General features: G+C 56.6%; 1 protein-coding gene across 1 annotated transcript in view; it reads left to right on the top strand.

Moving 5' to 3' along the window:
• Nucleotides 1-6,861: 6,861 nt before the first annotated feature.
• Nucleotides 6,862-14,843, top strand: part of SLC4A3 (solute carrier family 4 member 3) — a 13,577-nt gene continuing 5,595 nt past the window's right edge. The window contains 14 exon segments of the mRNA XM_004376354.1: nucleotides 6,862-6,912; nucleotides 7,221-7,386; nucleotides 7,990-8,267; nucleotides 8,406-8,521; nucleotides 9,043-9,242; nucleotides 10,808-10,956; nucleotides 11,101-11,281; nucleotides 11,709-11,844; nucleotides 12,071-12,254; nucleotides 12,661-12,760; nucleotides 13,187-13,371; nucleotides 14,062-14,287; nucleotides 14,448-14,705; nucleotides 14,771-14,801. Of these exon segments, the coding sequence (XP_004376411.1) occupies nucleotides 6,862-6,912; nucleotides 7,221-7,386; nucleotides 7,990-8,267; nucleotides 8,406-8,521; nucleotides 9,043-9,242; nucleotides 10,808-10,956; nucleotides 11,101-11,281; nucleotides 11,709-11,844; nucleotides 12,071-12,254; nucleotides 12,661-12,760; nucleotides 13,187-13,371; nucleotides 14,062-14,287; nucleotides 14,448-14,705; nucleotides 14,771-14,801 (2,261 nt within the window).

A 14,843-nucleotide genomic window follows, 5' to 3' on the forward strand; every position in this document is an offset into this window, starting at 1 on the left:
GCTACCACATTTACTACAGTCTGAGTATGACAGCAGTTAATAACTTACCTAGTTCCCAAAATTGTTGAGAGGAACAAGTGTAATGTTTGTGGAAGTGCTATGTCAACTATAAAGCAGTAAATTAATGCTGGTTAGAAAACTGCTTGCTAGTTATTACAACCTGCATTTGCTGCTTACGAATGCTCTTTGTAACCAGAAGTGGGGAAGCTTGCATCTTATTGCTCTCATAGAAATACGATTTCCCAGCCATGCCCGTGTGTTTATGAGCAGATATCTCCCAGTGTGCTTTGGAGACAATCTCAGAGACTGTTGGGTATGTGAGCAAGCCATGGCATGTTTTTTCTTGGCCTGTCTTCTGTCATTTGATCATTTGGACTCAGTGACTTCTCTGTGCTCCACGAAAACATTCTTCAGTTTATTAGTTACTATAATTACTTGTGCACTTGCCTAAATGCCACAGACGTTTATCGAGCTCTTAAAATGTGCCAGGCTCGGCATGAGAAGGTAGGAGGACTACCAGGATGAATCCAATAAGCTCCCTGCTTTCAAGGAGCTTACAGTCCAGTGAGGGAGAGGGCAGACATAGGCATCTTGCAGGAAGGATAAGATACGGTAGGAGAATATCAGCATAACTGCCATTTTTGAGCACCTACTTTATACTGGTTTTCGTACTAACCATTTTTATTGACATCTCAATACAAAAAACCTGAGGGAAAAGCGTGATCTCCATTTCATAGGTGAGGAAGATGGTGCTCGGGTTAAGTATGGTGATTCTCACCAAGGGAAAGCTAGATCTCACACTGACTGCAAAATTTGAGCTCTTGCCTCTAAACTGTATTGCCTCTTAGATCTTCTAGAATGCCCATTCCGGTTCCCCCTCCAGTCCTTACATATCTGTCCCTTTGTGGGACCAACTTCCAGGCCTACCACATCCCAACAGTAAAACACCCCCAGATCATCAGTACCCAAGTACACATACAGATCCCATTCTTCTCTGCCACAGGGCCTTTCTTGTCTTCCTTCTGCCCAGAATGCTCTCCTCTCCTACTTCCCCAACCCATTCTTCATTGCATGGCGGATTCTTTTGAATCCTTAAGGTCTTTGCTTAATTGTCACCCTCCTTACAGAGGACGACCTTAACTCTGCTACCCACCATATGTCCTCCCCTTCATGGTACCTGCCACACTTCTTCATAATTGTATTTTTACATGTTTTTTGACTTCAGGCTCTGAGTTGCCCAAGAACAGCTGCCCAAGGACAGGAACCATGTCAGTTGTTTCACTACGGTACACGCAGCAACTGGCGTAGATACAGAGCGAGTCTCAATTTACACATTGGGATATTCATGAAATATAACTCGGCTACATTTTCAACACAACCTTTTATTTCAAGCCTCTTTCCTATGGGGTTGGCAACCCTCACCAACCTCACTCTCTCCCTTTCCACTCTAGCCTGGGGGTATCTCCTCCAGCTTTGCTGATTGGGGAGGGCAAATGGTCTGCTCCTTCACCCCCTCCTCAGCTTCTGGCTGTGTCTACTCCTGCTAACCTTCTTTTTCCATCTTCTGCAGACCTCTCTAGATTTCTTAAGGTGAACAAAAGGCAGAAAGGCTTGCAGGCTATTTCTGCTTTCCATCCTACCCATTCCCCTAAAATGGCAACGTTCAAAGCAGGCTACCTGCTGTGGGGTGGGGGAGGAGAGGAGGAGGAGATTGAAGGACATAGACTCATATATCAAAATACTATGTTAGCCATCAATGAATCAGTAAGTTTGGAGCTGAAAGGTGCGCTCTGTAGGAGTGAGAGCACCTTCAGGGACAGGTGGCACTGTCTGATACCGGATTTGATTCAAAGCTGAGTCCAAGTTTACTGAGGGACACGTGTGGATTATGATGGGATAAACCACTGCAGAGTAACAACAATAGTAAATAAGAATGACATTTATTGAGCTCCTATTCTGTGCCAAGCATTGAACTGGCCTTTTACATATAGCATTTCTAAGCCCAGAGTCTGGGCTCTTTCTCAATGGCATGCTACCTCTTGTAAAAAATGTCTTACCACAAGGCCAGTCAACAGCAAATGGCACTGGGTGCTCTGCTCATGGGAAGCAGGGAGGAGATACTCTTAGTAATAGGGAAGTCCAGACCAGTCTAAGTGACAATCCTACCATCCTCCAGAAACTCTTCAGCCTGCTAAGTTAGGGTCCCAAATGCAAAGACTGGCCCATTGGTCAAGGTCTGTCAGAATCTTCCCTGGTAGAGGCAAAATCCATTCTGGATCTCTCTACCTTCTTTGAGTTTGATGGTTGGCACCATTCAGTTAGGCTCTTACACTTACTACCCTCTGCAACATTTTCAAAACAACTTTACCCTTATTTCACGTGTGTACATTTTATCACTTTTCATATTGCAAGCTTTCTGAGGGCTTTTGGGTACTGGCGTCTCTTAGATGATTTGTCAAAACATTGAAAAGAGCTAATATTTATTGAACACTTACTATGTGCCAGACACTGTTCTGAGTACTATTCTAAGTACTTTACATGGAGGAACTAATTTCATTCTCTCAACAACCCGGTGATGATCTCCATTTTATAGATGGAGCATCTGAGGCGCAGACAGGGTAAATAACTTGCTCTAGGTCATGTAATTATCAAGTCTGCAGAGCTGGGCTAGAACTCAGGCCCCTTGGCTCCCTAGGTCTCACTTAACCACTCCCCTAGACCTCTTCTACTAGCAAAGATGCAGTCTCCTTAGAAAATTCGGCTGGGCAGGTAGTGGTATATTTCAGCTCATGTGCATGGTGTGGAAGGTTTAACAGTTGTGGAAAGACCTCAGGACCTCAGAGGGCGGGTGCTGAGGCGTACAGGCATAGATATTAGACATGAAGCCAGAAGATGCTGGCTTCATGTCTTAGCCATGATGCCTACTAGCTGTGGACCTTGGGCAAGTTGTTCAAATTTTCTGAGCCTCATTTTTCTCACTGGTCGAGTGGGATTAAGTACTCTACCTTAGAAGACTGTTGTGAAAAGCCAATGGGAATAATTATATAAAGTGGTCTGTAAACTGGAAGCCCTGGTGGTGCAGTGGTTAAGAGCTTGACAGCTAACCAAAAGGTTGGCAGTACAAATCCACCAGCTGCTCCTTGGAAACCCTACGGGGGCAGTTCTACTCTGTCCTATATGGTCACTATGAATCAGAATTCACTCGAAGACAATGGGTTTGTTTGTTTTTAAACTGGAAGCACTGCCTAAATTTAAGGTAATGAGGTTATCAGGGTTGTATTATCATTAAGATTAACGGCTGGAGATGATGAGGAATGACGTAGTAATCATAAGAGACACAAGGGCTACCCAGGCCCATTTATAAAAGGGTCATTCTCTCATATCCACTCTGCCAGCTCCCTGATGTTGGTACCACTAATGCCCGGTGCCTCCTTGGCCTGGGCCCTGACTCAGAGCCCATTTCCTGATTCTATTAGGACTCCTAATTGCAAACGACGGCTACTTTAAGCTGCAAAGGAATTTATTAAAGGAAATAATATTAGATGGTCTTTAGGGGAGGACTAGAGTTAGGAACAACGACTAGCTATGCGATGAGAGCTTCTCTAGCAGAAACACTACAATCACTGGGCACCAAAACGTCTGCCACTGCTGCCCCCAGGAGAGCTGTGCGTCTCCCCTACTCTGCTTGCTGAAGATTGCGTCCCCTGTGCACATTGTGCACTTCTGAATCCAGGGCTTGCGCAGGTGCACCTGATTGGTGGAACCCAGTTCATGTGTCTGTACTCTAGCTGCAAGGGAGTCTGGGCATATGAGTTGTGTGGCTTCCACTTGGAAAGACCAGACTCAAAATATGGAAAATGACCAAAATGTGGAGAGGGTGTTCAAAGATTTGGGTGGCCACCTATGACAAATATCCCCTATACCAATCTAGTTCCTAACACGTTTGACCTAGAGACAATGATTTTAGGGGATGGCCATGAGAACTCCTTCAAGGGAGCTCCTGGTCCTTTTGTGAGGAACCCAGAGAATGGCATGCTGTGTCACCCAGTCTGGGTGGTGTGTGTGATGCCTCCTGCTCCCTTGGACTATAGGATAGGCCTTGGTGGGGCTACATGTCCCAGCCATGCTTTCTGGGGCCTCAGCATGTGGGGTGGGCAAGTTCAAGTCAGACTGGTCTGTGGAGGAGGGTGTGAGGGGGTGGATACTGCTCTGAGCCTGCCTGTTGCTGGCTTCTGCCTTTGCTGTCACCTTTCCTGTCACCATTTGAGCCTCTACAGGCTCTGAGCTGGGAGCTGACAGGACAGCATTTCTCTCTCTCTCTTACACACACACACACACACCACACACACTCAATGGTCATCTTTTGTGCATGCAATGAGCGCTCTTTTGTCACAGGAATGAAGGCCCCATCAGGGAACACACTGTAGGGGACTGATAATTACAGGTGAGCTGGAGGCAGGAGGACACAGTGGAAAAGCCTCCAGGAGGCCAGGAGATCTGAGTGGGGATATGAAAGTATACATTTATGTCTAATCGGATGAGCTAGTATGAAACAACTGGTGAATGTTAGCATCTCCTTCTCCACTCCCACCCTGAAAGGAGATGAACATGGGCTGCTACAGGCCCTTTCAGAAGAGATTTTACTCCACCATCCCAGAGGGATAGGGGACAGAAGATGGTGTTTGCAAGGGTAGAGATCAAAGCTGCTGACTCTGGGTGGGTGAGTGGGTGGGTGAGTAGGTGGGTGGCGGGAAGTCCACGAGACTAAGAAGAGGATGAGAGTCTGAGGGCTCCAGAAGATGACTTTGTACCCAGCATCTTCCCTGGGGCATGGCTGGACCTCAACAAGCCATGCGGGCGTGGTACCCTCATGGTATCACAGCGTACAGGGTGTACAGGGCCCAGTGCACCAGGGTCTCAGGTTGGCAACACCCTCCTCAGGCTGCCTTGGTACTCAGCTGCTGTCCAACTTTATAGGAGGGACTGGGACCATGAGCAGGACCAAGGTGCTGAGGGTGGACTGAAGACCAAAAAGTCCTCCCAGAATGTGCCAGACTGGGAAAGGCTCTAAGGCTCTAAGGAAATGAAGGACCTGCCAGAACAATACTCAAGGTAGAGACTGGCTCAGAAGATAAAGGGGTGGGGGAAGCACAACTTACCCACACTTCCTATACCACAGCTGACCCAGCCCTCCCACCCTGTCCTCTGGTTTTACCCTCTCAACACCCTGTGAGGCTGGGAGGTGAAGCACAACTCTTTCAGTGAAAGAGGCCTGGAGCGGTCAGATGGCCCTGGCTCGCCACTTACGGTGATGCCCAAACCTGCCAGCAGTCTGCTTCTCAGCTGTGATCATGGCAGGCTAAAGTGTTACCCTGACTCTAAATGTCAGCCAAAATGGCAATATTAATAGTCCCCCTTCTAGGGTTGTGGTAAGGCTAAGCTGAGGCAGGGTGTGGAGAGGGCCTAGCACAGGGCCATGGCACAAAGCCAAGTGGGTGCTCAACTTTCCACTTTCCTTTCCTCCCCCCCCACCCCCCACCCATAGCTCTGAATGGAGAAAACCTTTCCTTGAGCGGAGCTGAGAGCCAGAAAAGGGCAGACGCCACAGAAGGTGAATTACATGTCCAGGATCACAGGGCTGATCCTCTTCCTGACGTAGAGCGCAGTCACGCCCAGCACCCTCTTCTCTTGCTGACCTCAGGCCTTTGTCCCCCTGCCCACCCTGGGTCTGGCCAGTTCTACCTTCTCCTCCCCATCAGCTCCAGGCCCAGTTGTCCCCCTACATCCCGTCAGGGATTGGAGTTCAACAGATGTTTATGAGAGGCTGTGATGGGCATGGTGTGGTGCTAGGTGTCCAGTTTCAGGGAGACCCTCTCAAGGGTCCAGTTGGGCCCAGTGGCTCCTTCCAAAGACCTTCGCCCTTGGAAAAGGGGATGTGACCTCAGGGGGTGGGGGTGGGGGAGACGAAATATGGAAACTGAGCTACAGAATCCTGGAAAAAACTTTGGAACACACTTCTTCCCGGCCCATCTGGCTACAGATGGGGAAACTGAGATCCACGGAAGGGAGGCAGTTTGCCAAGGTCAAATTTTGGGTGGTGCTGGGAGGCAGAAGGCAGGCCTCGGAGGGGCATCTTGGGACTGTCTTGGGACTGAGGGGGGGAGCTTCCATGTCTGTCCCTAAGCTCAGTGCCCAAGGTTGGAGGGGCTTGTGTCTGCGGAAGGGGTCCTCTTCAGGGCGCAGAGCGGCGCGGTGGCTAAAAGCAATGTGGGGGTGAATTTGCGGATTGTGGGAACTCCAGGGTCGCGCACCGCCCTCAGCACCGCGCGGGGTGCCTGGAGAAGGGACTGGTGGACGGTGGGGTCCCGCGGGGGCTGCGCGTGGGGGCCGGGCCGGCCGGGGCGGGGTGAGTCACAGCCCGCCTGCTCCCATTGTGCGGCCGGCGGCGGCGGCGGCGGCAGAGGAGCTGCGGAGCCGAGCGCGAGGAGGTGGAGCTGCGGGTGCGGGCTCCGGCGCCTGCGTCCGCCCGGCCGGCTGTGCGTTGCAGCCGCAAGCTCCCCGCCCGCCCGCTGCGCGCGAGAGGCCGAGCCGGAGCCCGGCGGCCGCGCCCGGAGCCAGCGCGGGAGGGGATGGGGCGCGGCGGCCCACCCGGGCCCGGCCGGCTTCGGAGCCCCAAGGTACTGCGGGCAGGCCGGGCGAGGAGGGAGCCCAGGCGGGGAAGGAGCGGGGAGGTGCCGCGCGGACCCTGACCCCGCCCTCCTCCCCCAGGGCGCCCCACTAGATCCCCGCAGCGCCCCCTTCTTCTCACCCGGGTCACGGGTCCCTGAGTGAGCGAGAGCCTCCTCAACCGCAGCCCGGGTCATGGCCAACGGAGTCATCCCACCGCCCGGGGGCGCCTCCCCCCTGCCCCAGGTGACGGACGTGAGGGGTAGGGGAAGAGAAGGGGGTGGGACCCCACGGAGGGGAGGGGAGTCCTCTGACGGACCCTGAGGAAGATGGAGGAAGAGGGGTTCTTTGGGTATTTTTCCAATCTGTTGCCCCTCTCCTCCCAAGCCCTGGGAGCCTGGAAGGGTGGATTCTGGGGTGCTGACCCTGGGGTTCAGAGAGAAGGGGCTGTTGAGGATGGAGCTTACTGGCCACCCTCTCGCCCCCGACCAGGGCTTAGCGCGGGGGTGGAGTTCATGCGACAGGGCCTTAGGAGAGCCTCTCTGGGCCTGCAGGTCCGGGTGCCCTTGGAGGAGCCCCCTCTGGGTCCAGACACGGAGGAGGACGACGATGACTTGGGCAAGACCTTGGCTGTGAGCAGGTTTGGGGACCTCATCAGCAAGCCCCCGGCCTGGGACCCCGAGAAGCCCAGCCGCAGCTACAGCGAGCGGGACTTTGAGTGTGGGTAGCCTGGGGACCCCTAGCGCAGCCGGCCCCCACCACCATCACCTTCACCACCATCACCTTCATCACCACCATCACTGCTCACCACGGCTTGGCCACCAAGTGCCGTCCTGTGCTGGCGCTGTGCTGGACTTTGTGCTGGGCCACCACATAGAGTGGAGTCATCCTGCCTCACTCACCCATTGCCTGTCCGCTGCAGGGGAAGCAGGGCTCAGACACAGGGGAGATGTAGGGACATGGGCGTGGACTCCCCTCTGACCTTCACCTTCCCCTTGGCTCTGCCTCACTTCTGGCCCCACTCTGTCTGTCCCTCATCCCCCCTCCTTAGCTCCTTTGATGCTGCTGTCCCCTCTCTTGATGTATCATGCCCCCCATTTTCCCTTCCCCCTTCACGACCCCCTCCATCACTCCTTTCCCCCCACTCAACCAGGCCTTGCCAATGGCAGGTATATGGACACAGGTGTTGGGAAGAGCCTGGCTCTGGAGGAAGGACTAGGGTGACCTTGTTTGAGGCCTTGAGCTAGAATCAGGTGTGTGCCCCTAGGGTGGTGAGGGGCCTGGTCTGTGACAGGGCCCCAACCTGCTCTCCTGCACCCCCAGTTCACCGGCACACATCCCATCACACCCACCATCCGCTATCGGCGCGCCTGCCTCCACCCCACAAGCTTTGGCGACCGCCCCCGGCCTCTGCCCGGCACACCAGGAGGAAGAGGAAAAAGGAGAAAACTTCTGCGCCCCCCTCTGAGGGGACCCCTCCCATCCAGGAGGAGGGGGGAGCAGGGGCAGAAGACGAGGAGGAGGAAGACGACGAGGAGGAAGGGGAATCTGCAGTAGACCCTTCGGAGCCCCCACCCTTGGCATCCCCTCAGAAAGCCAAGGTAGGGGGCTGCCCCTTGGAGGAGGGGAGGGCTGATCAGGGAGGGGTACAGAGAAGGGGGAGGACAGGGTGGAGGGGCCCGGGGTAGGCTGAGTGGGAAGTCAGGGCAGGGGTCCAGGTGACATTTATTTGTCCACAGTTCTCCATCGGAAGTGATGAGGATGACAGCCCTGGCCTCCTGGGGAGGGCTGCCTCTGCTCGGCCCCTGCCCTCAGTGGGCCCTCATGCTGACAAGAGCCCCCAACACTCAGGCAGGTACTGGCCTCATCCTGTCTCAGTGGGACCCAGCCCAGAGCAGTCAGGTCCAAAGCTCCTGACCTTCACCTCCTTCCTGGGCTTGGGGCACACCCCCAGCTCTGACCCCAGAGAAGACAGGAGGAGAGTGAGTGGAGGAGATGGGAGGGGAGGGCCTTCCCTTCTCTGTTCAGTAGGAGAGGACAAAAGAGAGAGAAAGAGAAGGGAGCAGAGAGGAGAGGGCAAGTTCTCCAGGAGAGAGGGAGAGGTGTGGGAGTGGAGAGGAGGATGGGGATAAAAGAAGGAGGGCTGGAGAGGAGGGAGGGACAGTGTGACGGGGAGAGGAAGGCCCATGTGTGAGTCCCTTTCTGTTTAGGAGGGGCATGTGTCTGTGCCCAGGGGGCCACTCCAGGCCCACCTGAGCTGGGAGAGGGTAAGGGACTCTCTCCAAGGTTCCAGGGCCTGGCCCACCCCTAACCTGCCCCGGAGCATCTCCACCACGTTTTCCTGTGGTGCCCAAGGCTGCCATGTTGCCCCCACAGCTCCCCCAGCCCCAGGGCCCGGGCCTCACGAGTTGCTGGGGAGAAGAGCCGGCCCTGGAGCCCATCGGCCAGCTATGACCTGCGGGAGCGGCTGTGCCCAGGCAGTGCTCTGGGCAGCCTGGGCGGCCCAGAGCAGCAGGTGCCCACTGATGAGGCCGAGGCCCAAATGCTGGGCTCTGCGGACCTGGATGACATGAAGAGTGAGTGAGACCCTGTGGCCAGCCCCTGGTCACTCCATGGCCCCCAGCCTGCCATGGACCTTGGAGAGGCTCTGTGCTGGCCCCTACCCAGCACCGAGTCCCCTCTGCAGTATCCCTGTCTGCTGGAATGTAGCCAGTGATGGGGAGCTCGCTACTTCTCTGGTGCCAAAGCTGAAATTTCCCTTCTTGACACCTCTGCCCTTTGGTCCTGATTCTGTCCTCTGAGTCACTCCCAGAATGCAGCTGCTCCCTCATTAAGTGACATTTGAAGACATCTTTTGTCCCCTCTCCTCAAGTCTCCTCTTCTCAGGACAAACACCCTCAACTCTTTTCACTGCTTTCTAGCCAGCCCTGTTGGGTCTGAGCGACTCTGCCAGGCCCTGCTTCTCGTAGCCTCCCCAGCCTATGGCAAGGCCCCCCATCCCGTCCCACCACCCTTGGCTGGGCCTGGCTGTGATCTCGGCACATTCCTTCCATCTTATCAGTGCCCTGGTTTTCTGTGCCACCTGTCATCACCCGTGAGGTGCTGTGCCCAGGCCAGGGGCATCGCGGATCCCGCCCTCCTCCCCCTCAGAACCACAGTGTGTGGGTGAGGGGGGAGGGCTTTGAGCTCAGTACGTCATGGAAAGTTGCCAGGGCCTGAGGACAGGGACAGGAACAATCCGATGGCAGCAGCAGCAGTGGCTGCGGGGTCGGGTGGGGAGAGTCAGAGGGAGGGCGTGTTTGCAGAGTCAGGGTGGGGGCTGGAAGCAGTAGGGAGCAGGCTTGGGGCCGTGGGGAGTTGGGGTCGGGCGGCCTCACCACCTTCGTCTCTGGTTGGACAAAGCCCACTCCTATCCAGGCTCCCCTCTAGGAGAGGTGGGGCTCTGGGAGGGAGCAGGGAATGACAAGTCCATGGGAGGACGTCACTGAGTCCAACAGGGCTCTGAGCCCTGGGCCTGGGGACAACATGGGCCAGGGCCCTGGGGGGGCTCCAGCCCCCAGCCCTTGCGACTCCCTGGCCTCAGAAGATTTAGAGATGTTTGTGCTGGACTTTGAGGATTATGATCTGTGGGAATCCATCAGGGGCCAGCTGAGCCCCATGGCAAGGGGACTAGCTTGTGAGTACCTGGGCTGCTGGCCTGTCCCCCAGCTGCCGGTCTGGGAGGGGCAGGTGGGGAGAGAGGGGAAAAGCTCTACCTGAGTGTGTTGTGTTGTGTACTGGTGGTGTGGAGATGTGGGTGCAGAGATAGGTGGGCGGGGTGGGGGAACACCAGGCTGGGGACCCCAAAGTGAAGGACAGTGGGCTGTGGCAGGGCTGAGGGCCAACTGAGACTGTGGATTGAGGTGGGGGTCTGCCTTTTTATTGAGGTTTGGCCAGTCATTAGCTGTGTGACTTTGGGACTTGTCTTTTTCCCCCTCCCTGGGCCTCAGTCTCCTTATCTGTGAAATGGCCTTGTGGAACTATGTGGTCCTGTCAACATGGCTCCCACCAAACGGGCAGAGGAGGGGCCTGGGCTGGCTGGGCTATGACCCCAAGGCCCTGAGCTGGACCTCTGGGACCACCAAGCTGACCTTCTGTGTAGGTCACCGGCTGGAGGACAACCCTGGGGTGCGGAGACACCTCGTAAAGAAGCCATCCCGGACGCAGGGCGGGAGGGGCAGCCCCAGTGGCCTGGCTCCCATCCTGCGCAGGAAGAAGAAGAAGAAGAAGCTGGACCGGAGGCCACATGAGGTACAAGACCCTGAGTGGCTGGGCCCGCACTCCCTCTTGCCTGTCCACCTGGAGTCCTCCTTCCCTTCCTCCCTCCTTCCCTGCCATGATGTCCCCATGCAAGCCTGTCACAGCCCCAGGCCTCACCCTTGGTGCCCACCCCAGGTGTTTGTGGAGCTGAACGAGCTGATGATGGACCACGGCCAGGAGCCCCACTGGCGGGAGACAGCCCGCTGGATCAAGTTTGAGGAGGACGTGGAGGAAGAGACGGAGCGCTGGGGCAAGCCTCACGTTGCCTCGCTCTCCTTCCGCAGCCTTCTGGAGCTCAGGAGGACCATTGCCCATGGTAGGGACCTTGCAGGCCTGGGAGCTACATGCTTTCTTCACTGCTCCCCTAGAGTCCGGGCCCAGTGAGGTCTGGCCACCATTTTGGAGCCGTGGGGTCCGATTCCCCCAGCAGCCCATAAGCTCTGAGGGACAGGGCTGTGCTGCTTCAGCCAGCACTGTACCTGGTGCACAGTAGGTGCTCAGTACACATGCATTGACAGAACCAGTGCCCTCCCCTTCCTGGGTGGGGAGGAGTCCATACTCACAGCTCTGTCCTCCGTCTCATCCTCTCTTTGGCTGGCCTGTGGCAAGTGGACCGAGTAGGCTTCTGGGGCATTGGGTGCTTTGCTCGCTCAGCACATGTGCCCGCGCTTGGGGAGCAAGGCAGCATAGAGGTGATTTTTGTATCTGACGTGGCTGTTCCCCCTCCTCTGACTGTGCCCCAGGAGCTGCCCTCCTGGACCTAGAGCAGACCACCCTGCCAGGCATTGCACACCTTGTGGTGGAGACCATGATCGTGTCTGACCAGATCCAGCCGGAGGACAGGGCGAGCGTCCTTCGCACCCTGCTGCTGAAACACAGGTGCTGGGGCCGGGAGCCTGGTTCAGCTGCCCTTCAGGAGCACAGACTTCCCCAAGTGGCTTCCCAGTGACGGGTAGCTTGCTCTTTCATCTTCAGACAGCACCAACCATTAGAAAGCTCTTTCACTGAGGCAGAGGGAGGGAGGCCCTGATCCTCTATTTCTCACTTCCTCCTGATCTCAGGCCACCATGGGCCCCTTCTCCTGACCCACCTTTCCTCTTACCAGCCATCCCAATGATGACAAGGACAGTGGCTTCTTTCCCCGAAACCCATCGAGCTCCAGTGTGAACTCGGTCATGGGGAACCATCACCCCACCCCCAGCCACGGCCCTGACGGTGCGGTGCCCACCATGGCTGATGACCTTGGGGAGCCCGCCCCGCTCTGGCCTCATGACCCTGACGCCAAGGAGGTCAGTTGCCTTGCTTTGACCCGGGTTGGGAACTGATGGGGCTTCCAGTTTCGGTGGAGGTTGCTGACTTTACTGAGTGGGTCAGGATGGTTGATGTCCGGCACCATGCTGAGTATGCGGGGGGACCTTGAGGAGCTGTGCCTGAGGGGTCCCTGCCCTGGAGAAGCAGAGGTTTAAGTGGGATGATTTGGCTGACCCAGGGGTGCCATTTAACCAACCGGACAAAGCTTAGAGGAGGGTGCAGATCCCTGGTTGGTCCCTCCCGCTGTGGGCCCTGCTCCAGTCAGAGAAAGCAGGGCCCAGGTCCAGGGGTTGGTGGGCAGAGTCCAGGGCTGGAGCAAGGGTGGGAGGGCCTGCCACGGCCTCCGGTCTGGGTCCCAGCCCTATTCCAGTTCTGCGTCCTCAGAAGCCCCTCTACATGCCTGGGGGAGATGGTCACCGGGGGAAGAGCCTGAAGCTCCTGGAGAAGATCCCTGAAGATGCCGAGGCCACGGTGGTGCTTGTGGGTGAGGAGGGCTGGGCACCGGGGACGGGGGCAGCAGGGCAGGCGGGCCTCCATGGGGCCTACTTGTCTTGAGCTCTGGCCAGGAGGCTGCCTGTTCCATCCCCACCTCACCCTGCTGTTCCTCACAACCCGTCTTACCCCCAGCTCTTTCTCCCTCAATCCTGCTTCCCATCCAGTTTCCTGCTATCGTAGACTGCTGCTAGTCCATATAGCACTTTGGTGAGAATTAGAAAAAGGCACCCTTCCTTAAGACCCTTAACTTCCATCTGTTGGTAGAGTGTAATAAACGTACAATTGTGTAAGTGAATAGGGCTTCTTTAGATTGGGGTTTGTTTGCACAGTACACAACCTGCTCAACTGTACATGGTGGCCCCAGACATCCCCTCCAGAGCCCTTTGCCCAGCCCTGTGCTTTCCTCTCTTCCCAGGCTGTGTGCCTTTCTTGGAGCAGCCAGCAGCAGCCTTTGTGCGGCTGAGCGAGGCTGTGCTCTTGGAGTCTGTGCTTGAGGTCCCTGTGCCAGTCCGCTTTCTCTTCGTGATGCTGGGGCCCAGCCACACCAGCACTGACTATCACGAGCTGGGGCGTTCCATTGCCACCCTCATGTCTGACAAGGTGGGCCTGCAGTCCCCCAGGCTGGGCTCTCTGGGCCCATCTCCCCGACCCTGCTTGCTCCCTGATCCTCCCGTTGCCCACAGTGTTGCCCATGGATGCAGGGCTGGTAGAAGCCCCTCCTGGTTGGAGACAGTTCTCTGGAGGGTGGTGGGGGAGCTACTGGCCAAGGGGAGAAAGGGAGCCTTGGGCTGGGGCTGTGTGTGTGTGTCGAGGATGGGGGGTGATGGATGCAGGGGCAGAATCCCAGGCCTTGAAGCTTTGGGTGTGACAGGAGGCTTAACAGGAGGGCTGGATGTGGCTTCTCTTGGGCTTGAACAAGAGGGTCCTGTAGCCAGGAGGGCTGTTCAGAATATTTGTTAACCAGAAGGGTGTGGGCACCATCCAGTCAGAATGGTCTGGAGGCCCTGGCTATGCCAGGCATTACTCCTTTAGTTGCTGCATTATAGAAAACTCTGGAAGCTCCTAGAGCAATAGAGGGCTCTTTGGGTGTTTGGGGCAGTGGCTGTTGCCAGCCAGCAGGAATGTGTGTCCTGCTGGCCTGGATGAGTGCATGTGGCCAAGTGTCCACCCTGCCTCTAGCCCTGTGACGCCCAGCACTCCCTCCCGAAGTCCTCATCCCAGAGGCCCCTCGCTTGCCCTAGCCCCCTGCCTCCCAGCCCATCCTGAGATTCATGGCCCTCCTGCCCCCAGCTGTTCCATGAGGCAGCCTACCAGGCAGACGACCGGCAGGACCTTCTGAGTGCCATCAGCGAGTTCCTGGACGGCAGCATTGTGATCCCGCCGTCTGAGGTGGAGGGCCGCGACCTGCTGCGCTCCGTGGCTGCCTTCCAGCGTGAGCTGCTGCGGAAACGACGGGAGCGGGAGCAGACCAAGGTGGAGATGACCACACGGGGTGGCTACACAGCCCCTGGGAAAGGTCAGACCCCCGGGCCCCGCCTGACTCCTGAGTCCTTTGTCCTGGTGCCGCTGGACCCCAGTGTCTCCACCCGTCCCAGCCTGTGAAGGGTTGGGCCCCGGGCTGGGGCCTCCAGGCTGGAGGGTGGTAGCCTGTTTTCCAGCAGCCTTTCATTCCCCAGAGCTGTCCATGGAGTTGGGGGGCTCTGAGGTGACCCCTGAAGATGACCCCCTGTTGCGGACCGGCTCAGTGTTTGGGGGGCTTGTGCGGGACGTGAAGCGCCGGTACCCCCACTACCCCAGTGACCTGCGGGACGCCCTGCACTCCCAGTGCGTGGCTGCTGTGCTCTTCATCTACTTTGCTGCCCTCAGCCCCGCCATCACCTTTGGGGGGCTGTTAGGTGAGGGGCAGGGAGTGGAAGAGGTGAGGGGGTCCTGTGGTCAGTTTGGGGACCCACAGTGATCAACTTTAGGGGGCTGTTAGGTGAAGGATGGGGAGTGACAGAGGTGAGGGGATCCTTGTGGTCAATTTAGGGGCCACAGTGATCAACTTTTGGGGGCTGTTAGGTGAGGCATAA

This window comes from Trichechus manatus, unplaced genomic scaffold (assembly GCF_000243295.1).
Source record: "Trichechus manatus latirostris isolate Lorelei unplaced genomic scaffold, TriManLat1.0 scaffold00041, whole genome shotgun sequence".
Taxonomy (NCBI): Eukaryota; Metazoa; Chordata; class Mammalia; order Sirenia; family Trichechidae; genus Trichechus; species Trichechus manatus.